The sequence below is a fragment of the Grus americana genome, chromosome 5, assembly GCF_028858705.1.
Source record: "Grus americana isolate bGruAme1 chromosome 5, bGruAme1.mat, whole genome shotgun sequence".
NCBI lineage: Eukaryota > Metazoa > Chordata > Aves > Gruiformes > Gruidae > Grus > Grus americana.
This window is the reverse complement of record NC_072856.1, coordinates 3,817,470-3,841,876: the sequence shown is the minus strand read 5'-3', so window position 1 is coordinate 3,841,876 and position 24,407 is coordinate 3,817,470. Positions and strand designations below refer to the sequence as shown.

The window sequence follows — 24,407 nt, the reverse complement described above, 5'->3', positions numbered from 1 at the left end:
TTCCCCCCAAGAAGTATCCACAGTTTAAGGTTGTAAATCTGAGCAATTTAGAAAACTATGTAAACACAAATGAAAATTAGCCAACAAAAGAAATTCAATTGAGTTAAATAGAAGGCTATTATCATACCTTACATTCTCTTCTGTCACGAGCTGTCCCTCTGTGGAGAGCGAGACAGGTAAGAACCAACCAGAGGGGACAAACCAGCTACTGCTGACGTGCACTATTGCAAACACAGCAAAAGGAAACAATAAATATCAAATAAGTAGTATACAAAGATGTAACTCAAGGATTATGTGTTTCCACAGAGATATGCTATTCTATACTCATTTTTAACCAAATTGAGCTGCACCGCAAGTAAGTAAAAAAAACCCACCCAACCAACAGTTGCCACAAGCAGATCAAATTAAGTGTAAATATTTCTGAAGACTTCACTAAGACTATCATCTCATCTTTCAAGCTTTTCAGCTCTTCACTTCCTTTACTGATTTATGGAAACAAGTAGACCAGATTCCTCAAGGCTTGTCACCCTGCATCATTATATTTTTACCAATCATCTAGTATAACTGCCCCGGATTCGAAACGGTAGCACTCTGGATCCACTCATTTGGCACACCCATAAAAGTGCGCACACACGCAAGGCAAAAGGCGGTAGCAAACCCAAGCAATGTAAGTTTATTTGATTGTAGTCATTAGTGCTATACATTAGAGGTTCAATCCTGCTCCCTTTGATGTTGATGGTAATACTCCCATTGAATTCATGTGCTCTGAAAAATGCCTGAGTTTTGCAAATTTATCATTTTGTCATCTATGCTTCAGGTCAAAATTATAATCCGGCGTTTTAGACTTGGGTTTGAGCCAAATGATTTTTACTAAAGATTCAAAGTACGCATACCTGTCCTTCAGAGAGGTGCCAATCCACTTTACAACCAAGGAGTAAAACAGTTGAGGTTTTCCAAACGGTCTGAGGGATGCAAACATCTCGCAGGTGACTGCAGCAATCTCAGCTTCCAGGGTCTGGCTGCGGCAAAGAGCAAGGCTTTCCTCTTGCTGGGGGCACGGCGGTGCCCGCCTGCTTAGAAAGACTTGGGAAAGTCATTTGCAGAACACCAAACGCAAAGGAGACTTTCCGGGATTGTTCATGCTACTGAACTGCAGCTCTTTCAGTGAAATATCCTAAGTCCTAACCATCGACGTCAGCCAGTCTGCTGCTTTTAAGCGAAGCAGGTTTCTTTCTCTCCTCAGCCTCACCTTCTCCCAGCCCCTGGTAGAGAACACTGCACGGTGAGCAATGTCAGGTAGTAAGAGGTAAGTTTGTTCAACCAAATGTGTTCACAGCAATATTCAAGAGGTTCTGAAACAAGGCAGATGAGCTTCCCAAAAATGCGACTTCACTTTAAATCAACAGAAAGGATGGGAGAATACGGAACCAATTAGGTGGGTGTCAGATGTTGATAGGACTTTGATTTTGAAAGCCTCCCCCTCCATCCCATGTTAATGTACCAAGAAGTGGGAGCTTACCAGAGGACTCAGAGCCTAGTACCTGATGTACAGAAGAACTGACCCCTAGAACTGTCACTGGCTTAAATTTGAGTTAAGATGTGCTGAGTGCCCCAAAAAGTCTTGCCACAGAGGTTATTTGTGCCACTTTTACTCAGAGAATGTGTCGCAAGGATGTGGCGAGCAGATTTACCGCTTTCAGGCAGGTGGAGAAAAAGCGGACAGGGCAGCGGAGCGAAAGGAGAAGCGCAGTGCGGGGCTGGGCAGACTGGGAGAGCTGGAGAACAGGTGGTGAAGACAGTGACAAAATATGCACCAAATCACATTTGTATTTAGACCAGAGTCCCTATCATCACACCTTTTCACCGCACAGAAAAGCGCGCAGGGACGTGCGTTATCTCTGCAGCTACCTCTCTCTGGAGCCAACACATTTAGCCAAGCAACAAATCTGCCGACGGAGCTACCCCACCGGCCCAGCCTATCTGATAGTCCGGATCACGATTACTAATGCATCTTTTCTGGCAGAGGGAGACCAACAAAATGTAAGAAGACGACACCTAAGACATTCCTGAAATAGCTTTTCTGCAGCGTATGTGATACGTACTGATTTATGGCACTTATCGGGAATTATGCAAGGTACTCTGCAAAATTTGATTAGAGCTTTGGCACTAATGAATAACACAGAGTAGGAATCATTCCAGTAAACTCTCAGTCCCCCCCGCCCCAAGCAAGACATCACATCAGCAATCCGCCCTGTTACAGCGACCCAACGGCTGCTGACTTCAGTGGGAGCAGAACTCGACCTGTAATCACGACGACGCATCTCCCTGTGTGTTTTGGTTTGCAATATTGGTGAAAAGAGAGATGAAAAAATAACAACACCGTGTTTCAAAACCTACCACCAATACCCAGTTCAACAACAAAACTCTAACGGTATTTATAATGTGCCTTTAAATTGCCTTGCAATACTGCGTGGAGGAAGTGTCAGTTTGGGGAATGGAGAAAATATTCCTTTTCTACCTTGGAAATTGAGTTTACATGCTCTATGCAGCTAAGACATGCTTTTTCATAGCTCACTAATCCGTATCAAACGCCGGCATCTACGTTGCTCGTCCTCGTGCCGATGTATTACCAGAAGGTACTGCCAGCCGAGGACTCTGGGTTAACAGTGCATCGCAAAACAGAAACTGTAGCTGCAGGTTTTAAAATCAAAACATTTTCCACTGAACTGTTTTCACTTTGAGGATGTTGGTACACAAAGACATTGTCTATTCACCTCGATGCTGTCTGCCAGGCTTCCTTTGGTGCCTCTCCTTCCACCGGCTCGTTTCTGGCATGGCCAAACATGAAGTTTCCCTTGATGAAGAAAGAAACAAAACCAGCCTTCGTTTCCTTCCTTTTTCTTACCCTGTCCTTAGCCCTTTTGCCTCCCTTCTCCATTTTCTCACCTCCGCTGTCCAGGCTAAACTTGGGCTAATTTCCGTCAGCTCTGGAAGGTCGCTGCGGTCTGTCCCTGCCTGCCCAGTCCCACCAGTGATGCATCCTCACCTCCGGACACCCCGGCCGGCCGCCCCCTGCTCTGCGCCAGGCTCACCCCCCCTCCAACCCAGGCTTGTAAAGTGAAGGAGGGGAGAGTTAGATTAGATGTTAGGAAGAGATTCTTCCCTGTGAGGGTGGTGAGGCGCTGGCACAGGTTGCCCAGAGCAGCTGTGGATGCCCCTGGCTCCCTGGCAGTATTCAAGGCCAGGTTGGATGGGGCTTTGGGCAACCCGGGCTAGTGGAGGGTGTCCCTGCCCGTGGCAGGGGGTGGGACTGGACGGGCTGTGAGGTCCCTTCCGACCCGAACCGTTCCAGGACCCTCTGATTCCGTAATTAGAGGCAGCGGCGAAGGAAAGCAGGTGACAGGCGGGAGAGCCAGGGCGGAGGCGCCCAGGGCTTGAAGCCGCGGCCAGAGGGATTGCCGCCCGCCCGCCCGTTTGTGCCGGTGGAATCCGCTCGGGGCCGTCTCCCCCCCGCCGGGACGGAGGAGCGGGTCGGGTCGGGTCGGGTCCCTTCCCCGCCGGTGCCCCCGCGGCAGCCCCGCCGCGCGCCTCTTCGGAACATTACGGCGGCCGGCGGCACGCGAGGAATGCGCGCACCCGCGGATGGGGCCGCGCACCCGCGCGCGCTCCCGGCGGGGCGGGCCGACTGCCCTTTGTCAGCGGGGCCGACGCGGCGGCGGCGCTGGGCGGGATGACATCATGAGAAAGTGCCGGCCGGGAGCGGCGTCCCCGGCAGCGGGCGCCGCGGGGAGGGGAGGGGAGAGGCGGGGAGGGCGAGCGGGCAGGCAGGCAGGAAGGAAGCGCCGTCGGAAGCCCCCGGGGCGAGAGCGGCGGCGGCGGCTGCAGCGCGCAGCCCGCCCCCGGGAGCGCCGCCGCGCAGGAGCCGCGCAGGAGCGGCGGGGAGCGCCGCGGGCCGGGCGCGTTAGGCAGCGGGGCAGGAGGCGGCACGCCCGTTAAACACGCACCCCGGGGCGGGCAGCCGCGCAGCCCAGCCGCGGGCATCCCCGGGCTCCGGCCGGTGCTGCTCTGGGTCCGCTGCCCCGGTGGCCGCTGGGGGAGCCGGTAACGCGGGGAGGGCCCGAGGGCAGCCCGGGCGGGGACCGGGCGCTGCCGGAGCCCCGCCGCCAAGCGGGCAGGTAGCGGCGGGGGCGGGACCCCGGCGGCGGGCGGCACCGCCCCCCCCCCCCCCTTTCCCCGGCCCGGGCAGGTGCGGGGCCGCCCGGTGCGGCAGGCGGAGCCCGGAGCTGCCACCGGGGCGAGCGGGGGCGGGGGGGCAAATCTGCCCGGTGTCCGCGGCTCTCGCGCTTTTGACCAGTCCCCTTTGTCTCGGCGGGACCGGGCGAGCCCCGCGCTGAGATCTGCCCGATCCGCCTGGTAACAGCCCGGCGCCCCCATTGGCTCACGCTAATGGCCGCTTCCTGCGGCCGCGCCGCCCCGCGCCGCCCGCCGGGGGCTCCCCCGGGCCCCGGGCCAGCGCCGCTCCCCGCCGCCGGCACCGCCCGCCCGCCGGGGAGCCCCGCGCCCCGCCGGGGAGCTTTTATGAATGAAACACCGGCCTCGTGCTGAAAGGGGTGGGGATGGGGGGGGGAACCCTCACTGAGCCCCCCCCCCCAACCGGGAGGCAGCGGGAGGGCGAGGGTGCCGGAGGTGTGGGTGCTGCACGGGGCTGGGAGAGGGAGACCGTGACCCCGGGCAACTCGGGCGACGTGGCCGGGAACTAATGTTTGGAGGCAAAGCGCTGGCAGCGTCCTGGGGAGGAGAAGGAGCAGGGACCGGCTCCCCCAAGCGCTTTCCCTGCACCCCCAGAGCAGCTGCTCCCTCGAAAGGCGTTGGGGGTGCAGGGAACCCATTTAAATAGGATCCCCCAGTTGTGCATGGCGGGCAGGCCAAATTCCGGTCTGGGAGTGCAGGGTCATGGTGTGTTTCTTCATTAAAAATTAAAACCTCCCCGGTCAACTGAAGTTGTGAAAACAGAAGTGCGTGTCCCGTGTACGAAGCACAATAGACAGGCGGAGGGACGTGGGCAGGGGACAGCTTCTTCGCTGAGAAACTGTCCAGATTCGCCCCACGGGCCACGGCGCGCAAGGGGAACTGAGATCCCCGGGCCTCTGACATCCTCCTAACAGACGAAGACAAAATGGAGACAAATGGTCAAGCAAAGCGGTAAACTAGGAAAGATGGGCAGATATTTCATGCAAAGAGATTACATAAACGCACAACCGTGCAACAACGTGCCCTGTGATCTTTGGCACTGCTTTCCCCGCAGGTCATGCAGGAGAGATGCTATGTGACTCCGCGGCATGTCCTCCACGGCCAGGAGACCCTTCCGCTGCCCTGACGCCTGCCGGCGATGCCGCCGCGAATGCCGTACCACCGGTAGGTATGCCAAAAAAGTGATGCCAAAGCACGGAGCCCGAGGTTAACCCAAGTGCTCGGGTTTGGAGGGGCGGGCAGGCAGAAGGCAGCGTGAACCCCGGTTTATGGTCTTGCCACTTCTCCCCACTCCGCTTTGGTGCAGGGCAAGTCGTTTCTCCCATGCAGCGGTGCATTGGCTTCACCTCTGGTGTTTTCCAGCGGGCCTCAAGCTCTCCTATCAGCCCTTCAAAAAGTGGGGAGTTTAAAAGAGCCTTTTTTTTTTTTTATTAGCAACAAAGCAAAGTGTTTTCAGGTACAGGCAGCTCAGCCAGGGAATGGGAGTTATTGATGGTGGGGCCCCGCCGTTGCACGTCACGCGTGGACAGGCTGTCGTGGCGGTGCAGCGTGTTGGATGAGGCCCCGGCAGGCTCCAGCGGCTGCCAGCACCTCCCTTCCCCCCCCTCCCCCCCCCCGATTCATCTCCCTTTAGGTGCTGGAGGAAGCTCTGGCCACCATTTTGCTGCTCTGCTGGGATATTTTTTCTGGGTGGCTGTGAGCGGTGGGGGTGGGGTGCCGAGTGCGGCCTGCACGGCGTGCACTGCCGCCGACTGCGGTTCGGATTAGCTATCGCCCTGTTGCCTGCCACCTCAGTGCCCCTTTTGGAGGGTAAAGCCTTTAAAGTGAAAGGAAAGACGTTCAAAAAAAAAAAAAAATAAAGGAAGAGAGGAAAAAGTACCGTCTTGGCAGAAGGGGGAGACCCCAACTCCTTTAAAATTGTGGCATGCAGCAAAACCATCTAGGCTGGGAAAAAATAGGACTGAGGAAATGAGAGCAAGCTTTTTGCTTGGGATCAGCTACAAAGACCAGGGAGTTCAGGTTGGGAGCGCGCCTTTTTAGATGACAGATATCGCAGGTAGGTGTCGGTGACGGCAATAATAATAATTGGTAAGGAACAGCAATGTGCCGGTACTGCCCCGCTCCCCCTCCCCGGCGCCCCCAGTAAAATAAACCGACCAAGTCTCCTTGTATTTATATCCCTGCGTGTCTGTGTGTGGCCTAGCCCCATTCATCATTTGGCTCCCACTGCAGAACTCGCTCCATTTTTAAAATTATGCATGATACACTGAAGAGACAATTTGGGTTTCCCCCACCTCTCCCTTGCCCTTGAAGAAAGCAAGCCCTTGTCTCATTTGCATTTGCATTAAAACCCTGCTCTCTATAAGCTAAGCAAAGGGGAAGGACTTGAAGCCTATGGGATGGCTTTAGGGCTCTGCCCCTTGCTTTTGGCTCTCTCTCTCTCTCTTTCTCATTCTCTCTCGTGCTTTGATCTCTGCTTAACAACAGTAACGTCACAGGGACTATACAGGAGAGTTTTGTTGGAAGTTAGAAAGTTTTGCAGCCTCCAGAGGGCTGTAGCGGCAGTAGCAGAAGCAGCATCCAAGGGACTCCTGGAAGGGGAAGAGAGAGAGCGAGCGAGCGACTGACTCAGTCCTGCTGCAGAAAACTGACTCGAGACGACGGAGGCAGACATGGAACATCAGCTGCTGTGCTGCGAGGTGGAGACCATCCGACGAGCCTACCTAGATGCCAACCTCCTCAATGACAGGGTGCTGCAGACAATGCTGAAGGCGGAGGAGACCTGCTCGCCCTCCGTCTCCTACTTCAAGTGCGTGCAGAAAGAAATCTTGCCATATATGAGGAAAATAGTTGCCACTTGGATGTTGGAGGTTTGTATCTTTGGGGGATTTTCTTTGCAAGCTTCGGCACCGAAATGAATTAAGGCGGAGAGCTGCTCCCCCATCTCCTGCCGCTCCCCGGCTCCCCCCCCCCCCCCCATCCCGAAATAAGTTCCCCGGCGCGGCACACGTTGCTCTGGCTTCGGAGACGCCCGCGTGTAACGAGGGGGACGCGGGCCGGGGTGACGATCGCCGCCGCCGTTATTGCCGCGTCTTTATCCCCGCTGCAGCCGTCAGGTCCAGCCGCGGAGGGGCGGCGAACGACAACCCCCCCACCCCCCCCCTCCCCCCGGTCTCCGCTCCGGCACACCGCGTCGGGGGTCGGGGGGTGCCCCGGCACCTTTTCCGGCCGTCGGGGCGAGGCGGTACCGGGGAGCGCGGGGCAGAGCCCGCTCGGCGGTACCCCCCGTCCGCCGCCCCGCCGGGGAGCGGCCCCGGCTGCCGAGCCCCCGGCCGCGCGGTGCGGGGCCGCCGGGAAACCCTGCCAGTTAATTTTTTCTGGGGATTTTATTTTAAATTAATATCCTTGTACACGTATGCAAGTGGCTGCCCGTGCCAGTATTATGCGCCATCTTTGTTCTTTTATTTGCAAAGCAAAAGTGTTTATTAATCGGGAGAAAAATTAAGAAAGTCCCGGGGAGCAAGCCAAGGGTGTGTGTTGCGGGGGGGAGCGGGGGAAGGGGGCCGGGGGAAAGAAGGTCGGGGGCCGGGGGACCCCGCTGGGGCTGCGGGCAGGGGGACCGGCCGGAGGGGCTCCGGCATTTCTTGGGGGAGCTGCAGGGTGAAAGTTTCTTTGTTCAGCGCGAAGAGAGGCTCGAGCAGTGGTCACCCCTCAAAGGCATGCTTGTGCTGCGGCGGCGATCTGCAAGGTCGCCTGGGAAAAGCGAGTTGGAAAGGGCCTCGTCCCCTGGCGGGACACGTCTCGGGGGGCTCCCAGCGGGAGCCCCAGGAGCTGGGCTACATTTTCATGCCTTTTCGGAAGCCCTGGGCGCCCGCGATCTATTTTTAATTAATTTTTGAAAGAGCAGCGCCCTGCCTTGCTCTGGGAAATGTCGCGCCCGGCTGTGCTGCAGGGCGAGAGAGGGAGGCGGTGAATTTCACTTCGGGGGGCCTCCCCGGAGCCCCCCAGCAGGACCAAAAGCACGGGGATCGGTAAAGGACCCCCGCCGCTTCATTTTCAACCTTTTTTGAGCGCTCGAATAATTTTTTAAATATTTTTAAATATTTTTTGAAAAGATGACGTCTGGGGAAATGAGGTTGGACGCCACCTTTGTGTCTCGACCAGAGAGGGGAATCGGCAGCACAACGGCAAATTAGATGAAAAAATAAAAGCGAAATAAATAAATCCGGGACAAGCCCGGCTCTGCACCCCATTCCCAGACACGGGGGCTCGCATTTTTCTCCGCTTTCCTTTTTCTTTCCTTTTTCAAAATTTGTTCTAGGGACTGGAAAGATGGGGACAGACCTCTTCTTCGATTCCCCCCCCCCCTTTTTTTTTACCATGAATCGCCTACGGATTTCTAACGCCACATTTCTCCCCACTTTGTCACTCGTGACTTTCTCTTTCATTTTCTTTGATGCCTCTGTTTTTCCCTTATTTATCCGTTTCCCCCAACTGCGTTTCCCCCCCCCCCGTCTCCTTCAACCTTGCCCTGCAAAGCCTGGGGGGCCAGGGGGGAGGGAAGACGAGGGCGGTGGGACAAGCCCCGCTTTCGCCTGTATTAAATTATTCTTCAACGATCTCTCTCCTTCTTCCAGGTTTGCGAGGAGCAGAAGTGCGAAGAGGAAGTTTTCCCCTTGGCTATGAATTATTTGGACAGATTTTTGTCGTTTGAACCCCTCAAGAAAAGCCGATTGCAATTGCTCGGAGCTACCTGCATGTTTGTGGCTTCAAAAATGAAGGAAACTATTCCTCTGACCGCAGAAAAACTGTGCATTTATACAGATAACTCCATTAGACCCGACGAATTACTGGTAATTTCACGTTTAATCACCTCAGGAAAAACAAAACAAAACAAAACAAAAAACCCCAAGCCAAACCCAACGATTAGCAAGCCCCCCAACACCGGGGCTGGCAGGCTGGGGGCTGCCTCCCCACCGGCAGAGGTGCCGGTGGCGGGCGGGAGCCGCTCCCCGCGGCCGCAGGAGCTGTAGCCCCCGGGAGGAGAGCGGGGGTGGGGGTGCACCGGGGCCGTGCCGGGCGGCCGCCCCCCGCTTCCCCTGCCGCGGCCCGCGGGCTGCCCCGGCCGGACCCGTCGCCACCGACCGGCTGCGCGCGGCGCGGGCGCCCCCTGGCGGCTCCGCTGGGGGGTTGCGGCGGGTGCTTCCCGGCCGGGGGCGGCTCGGTGTCCTCCGGCCACCGGCCCCTGCCCGCGCCCCCCGCCTGCGCCGGGGCTCCGCCGCGGGAGGACTCTTCCCCTTCCACACCCAACACCCTTCCCCCCGCCCCCCCGCCCCGGCCGGGGAAGCGGGCTCGGCTGAGAGCTGACTCGCCCAGCTGCGGATACTGCTCGTCCGACCGTGTGTGAGCGGAGCTAACCACATTTTCCCTCTTCTCCTTCCTCTTCTCTTCTTCCCCCTTCCTTCCCTCTTGTCTTTGCAGCAAATGGAGCTGTTTCTGGTGAATAAGCTGAAATGGAATCTGGCTGCAATAACCCCCCACGATTTCATTGAACATTTCCTTACTAAAATGCCTCTGGCAGAGGACACCAAGCAGATCATCCGTAAACATGCTCAGACTTTTGTGGCTCTGTGCGCTACAGGTATGAGCCCTGCACGTTAAGCAAAGCGTGTTGCTCCCCTACACGCGCCTACCCCCCGGCTTGTAAAGCTTTCCGTAGCTGTGGTCTAAAGCGAGCTCACAGAGCCGTGGGGAGGTAGTTTAAGCCCCGATTATTGCCCCTTGTTTGCAGAAGGTGGATTACTTTGCAGAGGTAAGTTTTCTTTTAGAAGATATTTTAGAAGATATTTTGCTTCTGAGTTGAGTATGTGGTGCTGTCAGGGAGGGAGAAGTTCCCCCCTCTTTGTAGCGTAGCCGTGGATTCGCAGCTCAGCGCGGCACGATTTCTTCACCTCTGTACACCGGGTTTTCGGTGGGGGCTGCAAAAGGCTTACTGCCCGTATGGGGAATCCCTCCGTGTGGATTCATTCTTAAGACAGTTTTTAAAGGCAGAGGGAGATTTTGCTCGTGAATAGCTCTGCGTGGGGGTTTTAAAACTTCCCTCTTCAAGTTGCCTCTTCCCCCCCCAGCCCCTCCTCGGTGGCTGGTGGATTGGAGGAGGGCCACGCGGCACAGAGGCTTTCCTGGCACCGGACCCAGCCGCTGCCATCTGCACCCTTCTGACCACGTGCTGTGCCGAAGCCATGTGCGGGGCCGGCCTCCAAAGACGCCGACTGTTCGCTAGGCCAGGTTTGCAGAGGCCTGATCTTTGGTTTCAAGGGCACCGTGCGTGCGCGAGCGCCGGTTCTTTGAAGTTCCATGTTTGCATGTGGACTGCGTGTGTATGCATTCGTACGTGTACCGGCTTTACCCACTGAACCCTAGCAACTGGGAAGGAAAAAAAAAAAAAGTTTTAGAAGAGTCTTTCTGTTCTCCAGATCTCGCTGTTCCCACAGGACAGAGTGGAGGAGCAGGGACAAAAGAAGTTCTAGAGGGAAGATACTGTGTTTAAGCAAAAACGTGTTCAGCGCGTTTATTCTTATAGTATGGCGAGACCAATCCAGGAGTGGCAAAAGAATAAGGAAGAAAAAGCAGCCAAAGCAAATGTTCTTTTGCAGTAGCACGTAAAGAGGAATGCCAGACGCTCTGCTGACACTGGTAAAAACTTAGTGTAAAGGAGATACAGTGCTTTAATAAATGTTAATATTCAGTAGCAGTTGTGCTAAAAAAAAAAAAAAAAAGAGATCAAGCCTGCATTTGGACTTGAGAAGAGGTATCCACACTGGAAAACCGCGGTGGGATGTGTGTGGTCAATGGCACAAATTAATGTTGTGTAGCGTAATTTCCAGAGATGGATTTGGTAAAAAGATTGAAGAAAGATTGCAGGCACTGACTCAGAAGAAAAATTTTATTTCACAGAATCGGCCCTGCTGCAAGGCCTAAAGATAGAACGACCAAGCCATAAAAGAGAAATTTATAAACACTGGCATTGCTCTTCATCTTGGGCCTAACATCAGCATAACGGGCAGTTCGTAAATTAGATTGCCTGGAATAACGCTGGGTCTTGGGAGTGCTACAACCTTCAAACAGCCTTCAAACTACCTGCAGCAACATTTTGGGAAAAATCAGACGTAACTCTCCGTGCCAGATTCTACCAGATAAGGCTGCTGCGACTCCGAACGCGCGATTTGCTAAGTTTGAAGCTTCCTCGGCCGTTAGCTAAATCCGAACAGCTACCCGGCCTCCCCTTTGGATATGGGGATGTTTAACCTAGGTTGTTGTGTTGGCAATGACAGGGATGAAAACAAGAGTAGTTCAAAGGTTGGAGACTTGCTAAGAGTCCAGTACTTTGATCTACTGTCGGTGTTGTTATGTTTCTTTTAGGAAGCACATCCAGAGCCTTTATTTAACACTGCTACACACCACAGCTGGAGAATGGATCAGTAAATGAGAACCATGTTCTGAGAGTTTTACTTAGCTTTTAAAAAAAATAGTGCTGAGTTCACCAGAATTGGGGCCCTCTTCAGCTCCCTACTGAAGTTGGGAATATTGCCTGGGGACGGAGCGGTCAGGAAGGCTGCCGCTAGGCTCTCTATTTTTATTGTTATTTTTGGATGTCGGGATTTTCTCTACCTCTTGCTTTCCTCACGACTTCTTTGTTGGCTAGTGAAGATCACATGTGGCTTAAGTAGCATCTGGACTTTGCTTTGCTGTTGCTGGGTTGTGTTGTATTGCCCCTTGCCAAAATGAACCTAGATGGACTGCAAATGCGTTGTGCTGCCTGGATGCTGTGGGGCCCAATCCAAAGTCCACTGGGAACACTGACACTCGCTTAAGTGGCCTCGGGGGCAAGTGCAGTATTTCCTTTGCTTGAAGTACAGCCTGTGTCCTACCGTAAAGGAGGGTCTCCTAAGAAGAGGCAGCAAAATAATGCTTCCTTAGAAAATAAAATCTCCGCCAGTTGGCTTAACAAGGTGAAAGCTGTGGAAGTGTTTGTGGATGAGTGTGTATGTGTTTGCTCCAAAAAGAGAAGGTTACGCTGCAAGGTGAAGTTGAGGGGAATTCCTTCTAAGCTCCCTCTTCAGTTGTCTGGCTAGTAGAAGTGGATTTGTTTGATTTGGTTTAGTTTCGAAAAATCCATTTTCACCAAAGGACGTCTTTGTGCTGTGGTAGGTTCGGGAGAAAAAGCGAAAAAAAAAAATTACCAGGGGTTGTTTGAAGTTAACACATAATTGAGCTTAATGAATGGGGCTTTGGCATGGCCGAGCAAGGCAGGGAGAGCTCAAAAGGAAGCAGGCCTCTTTTGGCCCAAGTTAAGACCAGTGTTGAGGGAGAACTGCAGCTCTATACAAGCATAACAATGAATAGCAACAAATATTGGAGCTTCAGCATTTCATTATGTTCCTCTGGTTATCAAAACATACCAGGCTCCTTTTATATTATTATTATTGCTATTATTATTGTTGTTGCTTTCCTCCTCTCCGATGGAGAAAGATAGATCCCCCTTTGAAACAAGCGTGTTACAATTCTCCTATTCTCTGGCCTTTATAAAATTGGAAGTCTCAAGGTATGTGACCAGTTGGAACCTGTTGCATCTTGCAGCAAGTGATTTATGTTCGCAGTTTTGATTTGCCTCAATGAAAAGATTTTCATTCATAGCCCCCAGCTCTCCAGACGGATGGAATTGCTGCTCCATTTAAAAAGGAAAAGGGGTGACTCGCCTTGTTAGGAATTTTTTTTAAAGCGCTGCAGCGCCTATATGCCTGCTTTGTCCTCCCTTCAGGGTGGCTGGCATTCTTCTCTCTCCTCCCCCTCCTCTCTCTCTCTCTCTCTCTCTTTTTAACAACGCTGAAGTTGTTTATTCTTTTTGGATGAAGTCTCAGATAGGCTACTGGGGATGTGTGCTTCAATTGATGGGGCCCCCTACCCCATTGTGGCTGTGTCAGGTCTAATTCATCTCACCGAAGCCCCCTTGTTCCTGAGCGCTCAATAGCGCAAGATGAGGCGATGGAGGCTGACAATGATGCCACACTCTTCACTTGGGGGCATCCAATTACAGGCGAGAGGGGCCCCCTGATTAATATGCTGAAATTAGTGGCCTCTGCCACAAATAATTCCTTGTTGAGTTGCAACAAAAAGGCAGTCCATGCTGCTTGTCTGGAGTGGTTATAGGGACAGACACAAACTGGTCATTTAAACTTCATTATCACTTTTCCACCTTGGAAAGAATGAGGGTGTGACTATGAATTCATGTTCTTGTTTACTGCTCCGTTTAAAAGAAGAACGCAAATATTAATCCCAAACGCGATCCTGTCAGGACAGACTCATTAAACTGACACATTTTGGTCATGTTCTGTTTGTGGAGCTCGGTCAATAGCGTCGGGAACGCGCTGCCACCGTACCCCTCCGAGCAACCCAATCTTGGTGGAATACATGCTCGCCTACTGAAATCCCTCGTTTCTGAAGTCTACCTGCAACTATCAGTATTTCAGTTATGGGACTGGTTTTGGAATGCGTGTAGTGTCAATAAGCGGTCTGGACTACTTTGATTTTTGGGGAATGACAGAAGCTTCCTAGAAGGTGGGCGTATTTGTATCTGCCCGGAAACGGGCAGACGAGGAAACGGGGATAAGCTAAATTTATTTTAAGCACAGTAACATAAATGAGATTACTTTAGATGAAGCTTGCCTTTTCGCTGGCAGTGCATCACAAAAGTTTGGCCGCAATTCATCGTATCAGTTTAATTTTGAAGGTTCATAGAACGCTGGGCGAAATGCCCCTTTGAAGGTGGGTATTGGTCAGGGCTACAATGGAGTGTCAGAGGTATATGAATAGGTTCAGAGAGAGGACTTTCAGAGAGTCCCGAAGTCTTTAGTTTCACTGGTAAAACATTTACACAAAAGTTATTTTATCATAATAAAGGAGATGCATGATTTAATACTTAAACTGTTCCACTGAGCCCTCTAAGCTGTCCATTCCTTTGATTTCATTCAAGGGTTTGACAGATGGTTTATATTTTTTCAACCCAGAGGAAGTTGTATTCTGATAAAAGCTGAAGGAATGTATCTCAGGTTCTCGTGTATAATGTGGCATTTCCCTTTCTTCCTCACAAAATTGGACGTTTACTCGTGCCACTTACTTCCTTTGTTTCTGATTCTCCTCCAAGGTGTACGCTGCCACGGATCAAACGCATTCCTGTTCAGCAGAAAGAGTCTTAGCATTAAAATGTGGATTATTCTTATTAAAAACAAAACAACAGAACAAACCAAAACCCAAACCCATGCTAAATGGCAGAGATAGCCCCTTAAGGAATCATGGGAGTGGCTTTGTGGAGAGACCTACAGCAATGCAGTCTGGAAGGGGGCCCAGCCTCTTGTCAGCATGGTGTCACATCAGAATGTAACTGATTGTCCGCCAATTCTTGGGACCCCCGTCACTTAGTTATGCCACATTTACATTAAATCCCTGTTGCCAGGATGGATGGCAGCCACTGACAAGAGACTAGGTTGAGACAAAGCGTTTTTAAGATGAAACCTTAATTTAAATATGGATTATCTGCCTCCTGACAGGGTTAAGCAGTCTTTCTCTTTCTTTTTGTTGATGTTGTTGTTCATTAAAGCTATATTCCTTTGAATGTCAGTGCAAAGGTTTCTGCTTTAAAGGGCTCGAGGACTCCGTATTGGAGTGCACCTAGGATCTGATCATGCGAAACACTTCAGAATGCGAACAGGTTTTCTCAGATGTATAGTGCCATTGACCCCAGTGGCATTATTCACATGAGCAAAGTATTTTAACATTTGAAGAATGGGGGCCCTGCTTATGATAAAAATACCTCGAAGTGATGACTGGTCTCCCAGGCTTAGTGCTGGGAAGGGCTACTCGCTGAAGTACAGTTGCTCATGTGGATAAGTGTTTACAGGTTTGGACCTGTAACAGTTCAGAGCAGGAGGCACCTTTCTGCTCACAATTTTCCCTACCTTTTCGGATGCAATAGTTGGCAGCTGAAGCCATGCTGGTAGAAGAGTGTATGTGTACGGGCAGGCTTCTCCTAAAGCAATCATTTCAGTCTTTTTTTTTTTTTTTTTCTCTCTCTTCTTTCTTCATACAGATATTAAATTTATTTCAAACCCACCTTCCATGATCGCAGCTGGCAGTGTGGTAGCAGCTGTGCAAGGCCTGCATCTGGGGAACACTAACACTTTCCTCTCCTATCAATGCCTCACACATTTCCTATCACAAGTTATCAAATGTGATCCGGTAAGTGACTCTTGCTCTCGGTTGATCTCCTGCCTTAAGAGTTTTAAGAATGAATGCCTGCTTACTGCATAGTAGCTAATCTGACAGTAGATCTTGATAAAAGTCAAACCTCGGAGTGGGTTTTTTTTTTGAACATGTTCTCCTGTGTCTGTCCTACTTATTTAGCTGTCGTTATATCCATTAATAATCGGTGATTATGCTGCTGCAGTTCACTGATAGGAATGCCACATCCAGCTCTAATGTTTGAGAGAGAGGCATATCTGACAAAGCGAAGGAAACCCTGCATCGATTTAGGACGTTGCAGAGGTTGGGTTTGGTTGTAGGTAATTAAACCAGGGGTCTATGGAAAACAACACTGTGAAAATAAGACGAGGAAATAGTGACTGAGATTGCAATAAATAGACCTCATGGTATCTCTGACCTTATCTTTGACCATTCTTGAGGCCTTTTATTGTGCCAAGTGGTGTGAAAAAGCCCTTCTTAAAAGAGTTCTAATGATCTAATTTGGTTTATTACGTGCTAGACCTGCACAGTAGCTGGTATTGAATTCCTTTTTGGAACAAATGCTTGTCCCACGACTTTCTGACAAGGTAGATGGTCCTCACAGGACTCTCATTTTGCCCTGCAGCTTCCAGGAGATGCACATCAGTAACTAGTGAGCAATAAACCTTTCATGAGTGAATGGGCCAGGAAGGGAGCCTACAAGGAAGACCTAAAGTCAATGATCCATGTCATAATGGTGTGTGAAGTTGGGGCAGAGTTGAGCTTTGTTTTGTAACAATGTGGAAGACCAATAAATAGATGCTTTAAAAAGGTTCTTGTGAGGTCTCCAAGCGCTGGACAATGAGTCAAATAAAGACAACTGTGTGGTTAGCGGCAGAATCTTTGAGATGCTGTTAAATTATTTTATGTGTTAATAATTTAAATACATAGAGAACTGTACTAGCCCAAACACTGCAAAACTAGGTTTGTATAATTGGACTTTGTTGACAGGATTGAGTGACTATGTGAAACAATTGCTTACAAATACGACATCTCAGCTTACTATTTTGCTCACCTTAAAAATGCCTCAGTATTGAGCACGTTATTTTTGCTGTTTCCACTGCTGCAGCTAAAGTAATATGGATCCAGTGCTGACATGTTAAATACTATAAGAACTTTAAATGCTGAAATAAAATGCTGCTCAGTTTGGTATGGACATGCAATGCTTTTAGTCAGTTTGTGAACAATGTAGATATTTCAGCGCATGGTTGGCCACTATCCCGTGCGAGATATTTAAAGCAGGTACTGAGGAAAAATACTAGGCTTGCTATCTGTTCTGACAGCATCCGAGTCAAACAAAACCATTATTTAATCATTCCTGATAGAAAGCATTGAAGTAGATTCTCCCACATCTTGGGGAACAACAGCATGTCCTTATGTGACTTGACTTAGTTGATGACAGAGCTCTTTTAAAAGAAAAGCAGTTTTAGCAGGGAGGAGAATCCTTGCTTATTTCTTCTTTATTGTCCAGAGTCATTGCAAGGCCACAATCTGTATGACCCGAACCTAAAGTTAAGAGCTGTAAAAGGAAGTAACTCCCCTCCAGCTTTTGTTGCTAAATATATTTGCGTGTTAGAGCAGCTAGAGTTAGAAGTAAGGGGTTTGTATAGCTTGCTACAGAAAATAAGTATAATAAAATTATACCTCTGTATACTGTTATGTTTGTAATGGAATAAGGGAACAGCATTTTTCACTACTATTGCTTTGAGTAGAGAAAACTGCTTGGTTTCATACATGGCATGATTTCCCTGCGTAGAGAATTTCCCGTAATCCATGCCTACGTAATCCATGGTAACAACTGCTATTCCTATTATCTTATTTCACTAGCATGTATGTGAAGTTTGTTACTCCACAGTGATGCTCCCCTTGTCAGACCGCACAGATGAATACGCTTTATATTGGATTGTCTTGCAATATTAAGAGCGTGCATTATAACACGGCTAACATTCTCCCCGATTATCTATTAGCTAGAGCAGCTGGTCTGTTGGATTTCAGGTTATATAATTACACTTTTTTACCTTTAGTCTCAAAGAAAGCTGAATCTAAAGTAAAATGAATATCACCTGATTGGAATTCCTTTATGGTTCATGTTTACGTTGGTAGGAGTCCAGTTTCCCATTTTGCCTTTGATCAGGGGTAATTAGAAGTCAGATAATCACAATTAGAAGTCTTGGGCTGTCTTCCATCATTCTATTCTTGACCCCATCATCCAAACAGATTCAATTTTACCTGACATTCATTTCCAGGCCAGAAATTTGCTAAACTAGATTAGATTGGGTTTCTGTGCTGTCTGTTAGTGCATTGGAATTCGTCTCCTGCCTGCCCCTACTCAGAGGCACCTTCAAACATGTGCTTGTTATCCAGAACGGGTCAGGCAGTAACAAAGGATTTCCAGGCAGGTTTTTTTTTGTTGTTGTTTGTTTCCTTTAGTATCTGACCCTGGAGTCTGATCATGTCTGCTGTGTGTGTTAAAGGTATTTGACCACATCAGTTAAGCTAGCAAGTCTTTTTTTTTTTTTTTTTTTTCCACTGAGGAGCTTAATTAATCCAGGAAGGGTTTATGACCTTGAACAAACCGTGGGCATTGAAAATTTGGGTAGTGAAGCAGAAAAGTTGTTGGGAGAAGTTATCAGAGTAATGCACAAGTTTTGTATTTGCTTTTCAGTGGTGAGAAGTACTGAGAATGAAAAAAGGTTTGGTGAGGTTGTTCACAGTGAATGTTGTATTTCGCAGTTATTTCTGCTAGCTCTAATACATTCCTGCAGACAAACTACTCATCTGATAGTCATTTGAATAAGAAGAGATTTGAACAAAAAATGCCTAAAACATTAAAAAAATATTGTTCATTCAACTGTAGCTTAAGACATAGTCTGTTCATAAGAAATTATAAAGATTATGTTTTAAAAAAATAGTTACAACATGCTGTACTCTGAGAATCTCATAGGAAAAAAAATTTCTGTGGTCAAAAAATACCTTTAAATTACATACTCCCCTGTAATTATTCATGACTGGACTCCAGTGGGAGAAGAATAGGTATTTATAGAAATTCTTTTGAATGGTTTTAGTTTTCAGAGCTCAAATATGCTATACGCAAATGGTAGGATTAAAAAAACCCAAATGACAAAAACCCCAGCAAAACCCATGAAACACACACACCCACCCCCCCACCCCCCAAAAAAAAGCAAACAGTTTGTTTTACTTTGAAAATAAATTGGCTTTCAGTTTGGAACACTGAACATGCTACCTTGTTACAACAGAATTATTCTCAAAAGTGCCTGGATTTGTAAAACCGAAAATACCTAAACCTGTATTTGAGTGCTGCTCTTTAATTCATCTAATTCCAAGTGTGACTGAGGTATGTGGTACAGGACGTGCAAGCAGAAGCCTTACAGTCAGGATTGATCCGTCATATCTTGAGAAGGAGTGAAAGGACTTCATAGAGATCTTATTGTGCAGGCCAGAGGTATGTAGGAGCCAAAGGCATGATGACTTTAGGATATGAGGCGTTTCTTTTTGTCATTTAAAACGCTGTGTGTCTCTGTCAAGAGGAAATATTACACTAGGGTTTAAACCAGAAAAGGTCATAGGTTATGTGTTTTCAGTGAGCTGTAACTGATGGTCTGATCTGCTTAGAGGTAGGATTAACCTCCCTCTCTCTCAGAAAGGACTTGCAGAGAATTGTTTGCTTGGGTTTCTAATCTTATTTTACCCCAAATGCCATGTGCCCTTATTGGTGGCAGAGGAGATTCTTGTGGTAGTGGAATCAGTGAAAAGCTGGTAGATCACACAAGAAGCCTCTGAATGAAGGCAGAATTGAAACTGGGAAATAAAGAAAACAGCAGGCAGGTCACCCTCTCAGGAAAACAACATTCATTCTCAGTCATGCACATCCTAACACTTTTGACGGCAATTTATCATGGAAGACTGGGTTCACCGCAAGGGCTAACTCATGTCATAGGTTAAATCAGAGAAGGCAATACTGAAAGGAAACTTCAAAGTCCTTGATACACAGAGTTAAATATGTTGGGGAAAAAGCTTACGATGTTTGTTATAAAGATATGAGTAAACAGCATGCTGGAGGAATTTGGGCAAAATGGAGTGTGATTGTTTTGCCTGTTTAAGGCACCATTTGTGTCATTGCAATGGCTCTGAGGAACACAACCGTAACTTGCAGAAAGTTGAACAGGTTGAGCTAACAGGCCGTCTCCAATTCAAATTGCTGTGGATCGCTAAGTAGAATTGGATATATCTACTCGTAGCATGGTTTACTGCCTGATGCAAGTTACCTTTCCCCGCAGGAGATGTGATCCTACTTGGTGCTTTATGCTTTTAATTCAGCCCAAAGTCTGTGCAAGCGGCGAGGCCCTTGCACCCTCCTGAACGCTCAGTAGGATTGGGTGGGCATTCAGCTCTGGGAAAATGCTTCAGAAGCCAGGCAAAGAGATCTCCCCCTGACTGAGACGGCCAGGTGAACGCGGTAGCAAACTGAAAGCTTGGCAGCACTTTATAATGGAGGGTTATGAAGATGCTTAGTGGTGCTTCTGAACAATCTCTCCATTTTGGGATCATACAGTCCGGTACATTTTTATGTTCAGATGCTTTTGGAGGTAGAAATCAGTTAGCTAACTTGAGCTGCCCACTGCTGGACATAGCAACGGTTGGCAGGCAACTTTGGGCATGTACATCTAAATATATATATGGCACTTCTAAGAGCTTTCTATTATCAGAACTTAGCCTAGGAAAATCACAGTTTATGACCAGCACTTCTAGTAGACTGTACTGCCGAAATGTTTCTGTGGTAAAAGCAGAAATCATTACAGCATCAGCAATACTTAGACCAAGCCTGACTCCAGCCCAGTTTCATGTCTTTGCAACTCCACTCATTTAATTTTGATTGATTCACACTGCTGTCCAGTCAGACTGTCCCTGCTTTTTAAAACGTATAAAGGACAGTGAGGTAAAAGATAGTGTAAATGGACTTTTACAGAACTGCTGAAGCGTTAACAGCAGAGGCAGAAAAGCGGTAGTGCAAGCTACATCATCTTACTGTGTCAAGGTCCTGCCCGGGGTTAGTTACTACACGTGTCATTGTAGTGGAGCATCCATCACATTTAGTTGTAGACCTATGGGCTGAGACTAACAACAAAACGCAGTCATGGTTTGTCCAGAGGACCATGTATGGAGATGCTCACCTAGGCCATTGAATAGAAGATGGATCCAGGTTAGCGTACTGCAGAAAATGGGGTAGCTCGTCCAATCCTGTCACTACTCTGCGGTTCTCGTGCTCTTCCCACACTCCTTGCAGTTTGCTGCCCTCCTGAATAACTTGATGCTATTTCTCTTGCTTTTTCAAGAAATGGTATTTGGTTTGTAATCTTGCTATTTTTCTAAAGGACCCTGGGTCTTTTTCTCCTTCCATTTAATCTTCTGTAGGATTGTTTACGAGCCTGCCAAGAACAGATTGAATCCCTCCTTGAATCCAGTCTACGTCAGGCACAGCAGCACAACGTATCTTCAGAAACAAAGACTGTAGAGGATGAAGCAGACCTTTCCTGCACACCTACTGATGTGCGAGATGTGAACATTTAAGAGGACTTCTTCTAATGGGTTTGCTTGGCGACAAAAGCAGACAAAGAAAGGGCATCTGAGAAGGAATCAGCATCAGGATCTCCCCCCCAGAAACCCTTTTCTCCAGGACATTTTTATACCAGAAGGGAAAACCAGTCTTGTTATATTTTTTCTTGCTCTGTCTCCCTTCCATCTGTGACTTCAAACAAACAAATAAACAAAAAATACCCCAAAAACTGTCTTAAAAAAAGAAAAAAATAGTATTTGCATTACCCCCAGGGGTTTGTGCTACAAAAATAGAGGATTTTATACAATAATAATCAACTAGTTTTTATATTAAAGTGTTCTTGTCTGTATGTTGTAAAAATAGGCATTAACACACAAAATGTCTCCAGGGGAGGTATTAGATTTGATTTCTTACATATGAAACAAACCAACCAACCATTTTTAAGTAGAAGAGGGTTTTTTTTTTTTAGATAGTAAATGAAATACTCTTTTTTTCTTTAAAAAGCATAGCTTTAACGCAGTTCTAGGCTTTTCTGTATCTTGCTTGCTTATGCATTTAGTCACTTTATAATTCATCTGTAAATGTTTATTTTATTTCCTTAGGTTTTTTTTTATCCTCTTCACCTTATAAATGGTTAACGTAACCCATAAGTTAGTGTATGTTAGTATGCAGCATTATTATATGTTAATCTTTTTTTGTGCCTGTGGATTGCCTGTGCATAAGGCATTTGTAGGGTTCAGCTTAGCATTGTTGGGAAAGGCCAATGTACTACTCATACGATACTCTATTATAAAGAGAAACCGAAATAGTGACATAATATATTATATTTTTGTAATCTTCATATTTTTGTAGTTACCTGTGTAAAATGCTGGTCTGACCCCACAGATATTCAGCCTAATTATGGTCAGGTTCAATCCACAGTTTAGTCTTTTTTTTTGTTTGTTTGTAATATTCTAAAACCATTCCATTCAAAGCACTTTCAGTCCATTAGATATAGGAAATACATTCTTTTATTGTGTGGGAATTTTTTTTTAATGGAATGGTTTGGAAATATATAAGTGCTTGTTCGCAAACTTGGAATTGCAAAGCAAGTGCGTTTAACTATGGTGTTAGAGGAGAGGTGATTTTTTTTTTTTCCCGAAGGTTGTGTTCCAGTGAGAGAAATTGCATTCACAAATTGCCAGGATATCTTCCTATCCTTTTCTATAGAAAAGTTGAAGTTTAGAAATCCTTTGGTGCCAACTCATCTTTATAAATTAGGGGCCTTAAAGGTTCACATATAGGACACATAGTTTAAGGATTGTCGCTAGATGTTTTACAACTGAAGGTTTTTAAACACTAAAATATATAATTTATAGTTAAGGCTAAAAAGAATATTTATTGCAGAGGATGTTCGTAAGGCCAGTATGATTTGTAAAATAATGCAATCGCCCCTTTTAAAAAAAAAATCTTTCTACCCTTGATGTTGCAGTTTTAACACAGCTTATTAAAGAAAAAAGGACACGCTTCAAAGAACAAACCCAAAACCAAGCAGTCTGTTTGGCCCCTTCCTATACATTTTTCAAAAGCAGTCTAACCATGAAAACACCATAGTTAATAGATATGAAAATTGGAGTACTTGAAAGAAGTTCTTATTCCAGTATATGCCCCATTGTTTTATTTAGCTACAAATAGAAAATTTGCACATCTTGGCTATGTATCTTTTTATTATTATTTTAGAAAGTAGCTGAAGGGACGTGGACATAGCTGTTGAAGTTGATGCTCGAGGAGAATGTGATGGTGAAACGTATGTGAGAAAACTGCCGCTAAGGTGTTGATTGTAAAAAAAACAAAACAACAAAAAAACAACAAAAAAATGAAAAAAGAAAAAAAATTTAAAATTAAAAAAAGAAAAAGAGAAAAGAAAAGGAGTGGATGCTCCATTTTTATTGAGCTGCTATGGATAAATTCCCAGCATGGTTTGAAAAAAAAAAATTAACATTGCTTTTCTGTATCTTTGTCATTGTGTTTTGCTGCTATTTTGTGGATCAGTTTTTTTTTTTGTTATACAATGTCATATACTGCCATGTTATAGGTTTTAATTTTCTCATAGAAGATTATATTATTGACATCATTTTTTGTAGATTTTTTATGTGATCAATTTTTACTTAATGTGATTACTGCTCTATTCCAAAAAGGTTCCTGTTTCACAATACCTCATACTTCAGTTAACCGTGTCTAGACCAGGTTTTAATGTTCGTACACAGTGCCTCATAGTTCTACTGCAAACGGAAATGCATCGAACGTTATTCTGAATGGGTCTCGCGATTTGCAACTAGGTTGCGTTAATTTAAAAACAGCAGACATTTCAGAAGATCAAGTAATGTCAGTTTTTTTGTTATGCATTTTATAAAGCTGGATTCTTTGTCTGATCTGGGGTTTATTATCATAGTAGTTTTAAGCTGTGTTATTAGCCACATTGATATATGAAAGGTGCATTATAATATAACTCTTGTATGCCACCTGATGTGGTTTTCCGTCAGTTGGGACACATCATTTGGTATGATAGGTTATCTTCTGGAACTCTAAGTATTTTGTGTGTTTAATCTGTTATGATATACTAGTTTTTTGTTTGGTTTTTTTTTTTTTAATTATAGCATAATGCTAATTTAAAAAGCCTGTAAATCTCATAAATAAGCCAGCTAACAGAGTTGTATGCTGAAGAATAATCTAGCTGTTGCCTGTATGCTGCTAAACCAAAACAGAATTAGAACTCATTTTGAGGCAAATGCAGTTAAGATCCTACATAGTGCATAAATAAAGCATTGCAATGCTACTAGCAGTCGCAGGACCCAGGAGGACTGGATACATTCTGTCCAAATTTCAGGAACATTTCTTACTGCTTACCTCATAAAACACTTCTGTTTGTGGCATCTCTGTGTCTCTGAACCAAACACGATTATTGAGTTAGTGCTTGTTGGTTATATTATGTGTTACACTGAGTGGCAGTGTGTACTGCAAATTTCTTTATTGTATGTACTAAAAGGCCAAATCCAGATTAAGTGGGTTCATGTGCCAACAGAGATGCTTTATTTGTCACATTATTATAACAATCTGTAGTAAGCAAGCAATTCAGATTTGTACATTTTTATATTGTACTTATTGGCATCACTGGTCTGAAATGCACATTTTCACCAACAGACCTGTAACAGACAAGTTTCCAGCAAAAAAACTAAAGTCTAGAAATAAAATTGGTAAAACCCAA

At 47.1% G+C, this 24,407-nt stretch overlaps 3 protein-coding genes across 7 annotated transcripts in view; 1 reads left to right on the top strand and 2 right to left on the bottom strand.

Moving 5' to 3' along the window:
• Positions 1-3,600: 3,600 nt before the first annotated feature.
• LOC129206716 (formin-2-like) lies at positions 3,601-4,434 on the bottom strand. The gene has a single exon (XM_054826438.1). The coding sequence runs from the start codon at positions 4,432-4,434 to the stop codon at positions 3,601-3,603; it is 834 nt and encodes a 277-aa protein (XP_054682413.1).
• A 259-nt stretch (positions 4,435-4,693) lies between these two features.
• On the top strand, positions 4,694-24,407 carry CCND1 (cyclin D1). The gene is made up of 7 exons (XM_054825987.1): positions 4,694-5,202; positions 5,306-5,415; positions 6,739-7,121; positions 8,889-9,104; positions 9,733-9,892; positions 15,398-15,546; positions 21,022-24,407. Exons 3-7 carry the CDS (start codon positions 6,924-6,926, stop codon positions 21,175-21,177), a joined length of 879 nt encoding a protein of 292 aa, XP_054681962.1. The 5' UTR covers positions 4,694-5,202; positions 5,306-5,415; positions 6,739-6,923; the 3' UTR covers positions 21,178-24,407.
• LTO1 (LTO1 maturation factor of ABCE1) overlaps positions 11,184-24,407 on the bottom strand; it is a 30,977-nt gene continuing 17,753 nt past the window's right edge. For 4 of the 5 annotated variants that reach the window (XR_008577198.1, XR_008577200.1, XR_008577196.1 and 1 more), the window contains 2 exons: positions 14,429-14,484; positions 11,184-12,453 (listed from right to left, as the gene is read on the bottom strand). Coding sequence is in view for 1 of the 5 variants with exons in the window: in XM_054825991.1 (XP_054681966.1) it covers positions 14,473-14,484 (12 nt within the window). In the remaining 4 variants the exon portion in view is untranslated. Of the gene's footprint in view, positions 12,454-14,428; positions 14,485-18,978; positions 19,127-24,407 lie in introns of all 5 variants that reach the window. The other variant, XR_008577197.1, reaches the window with a different exon arrangement.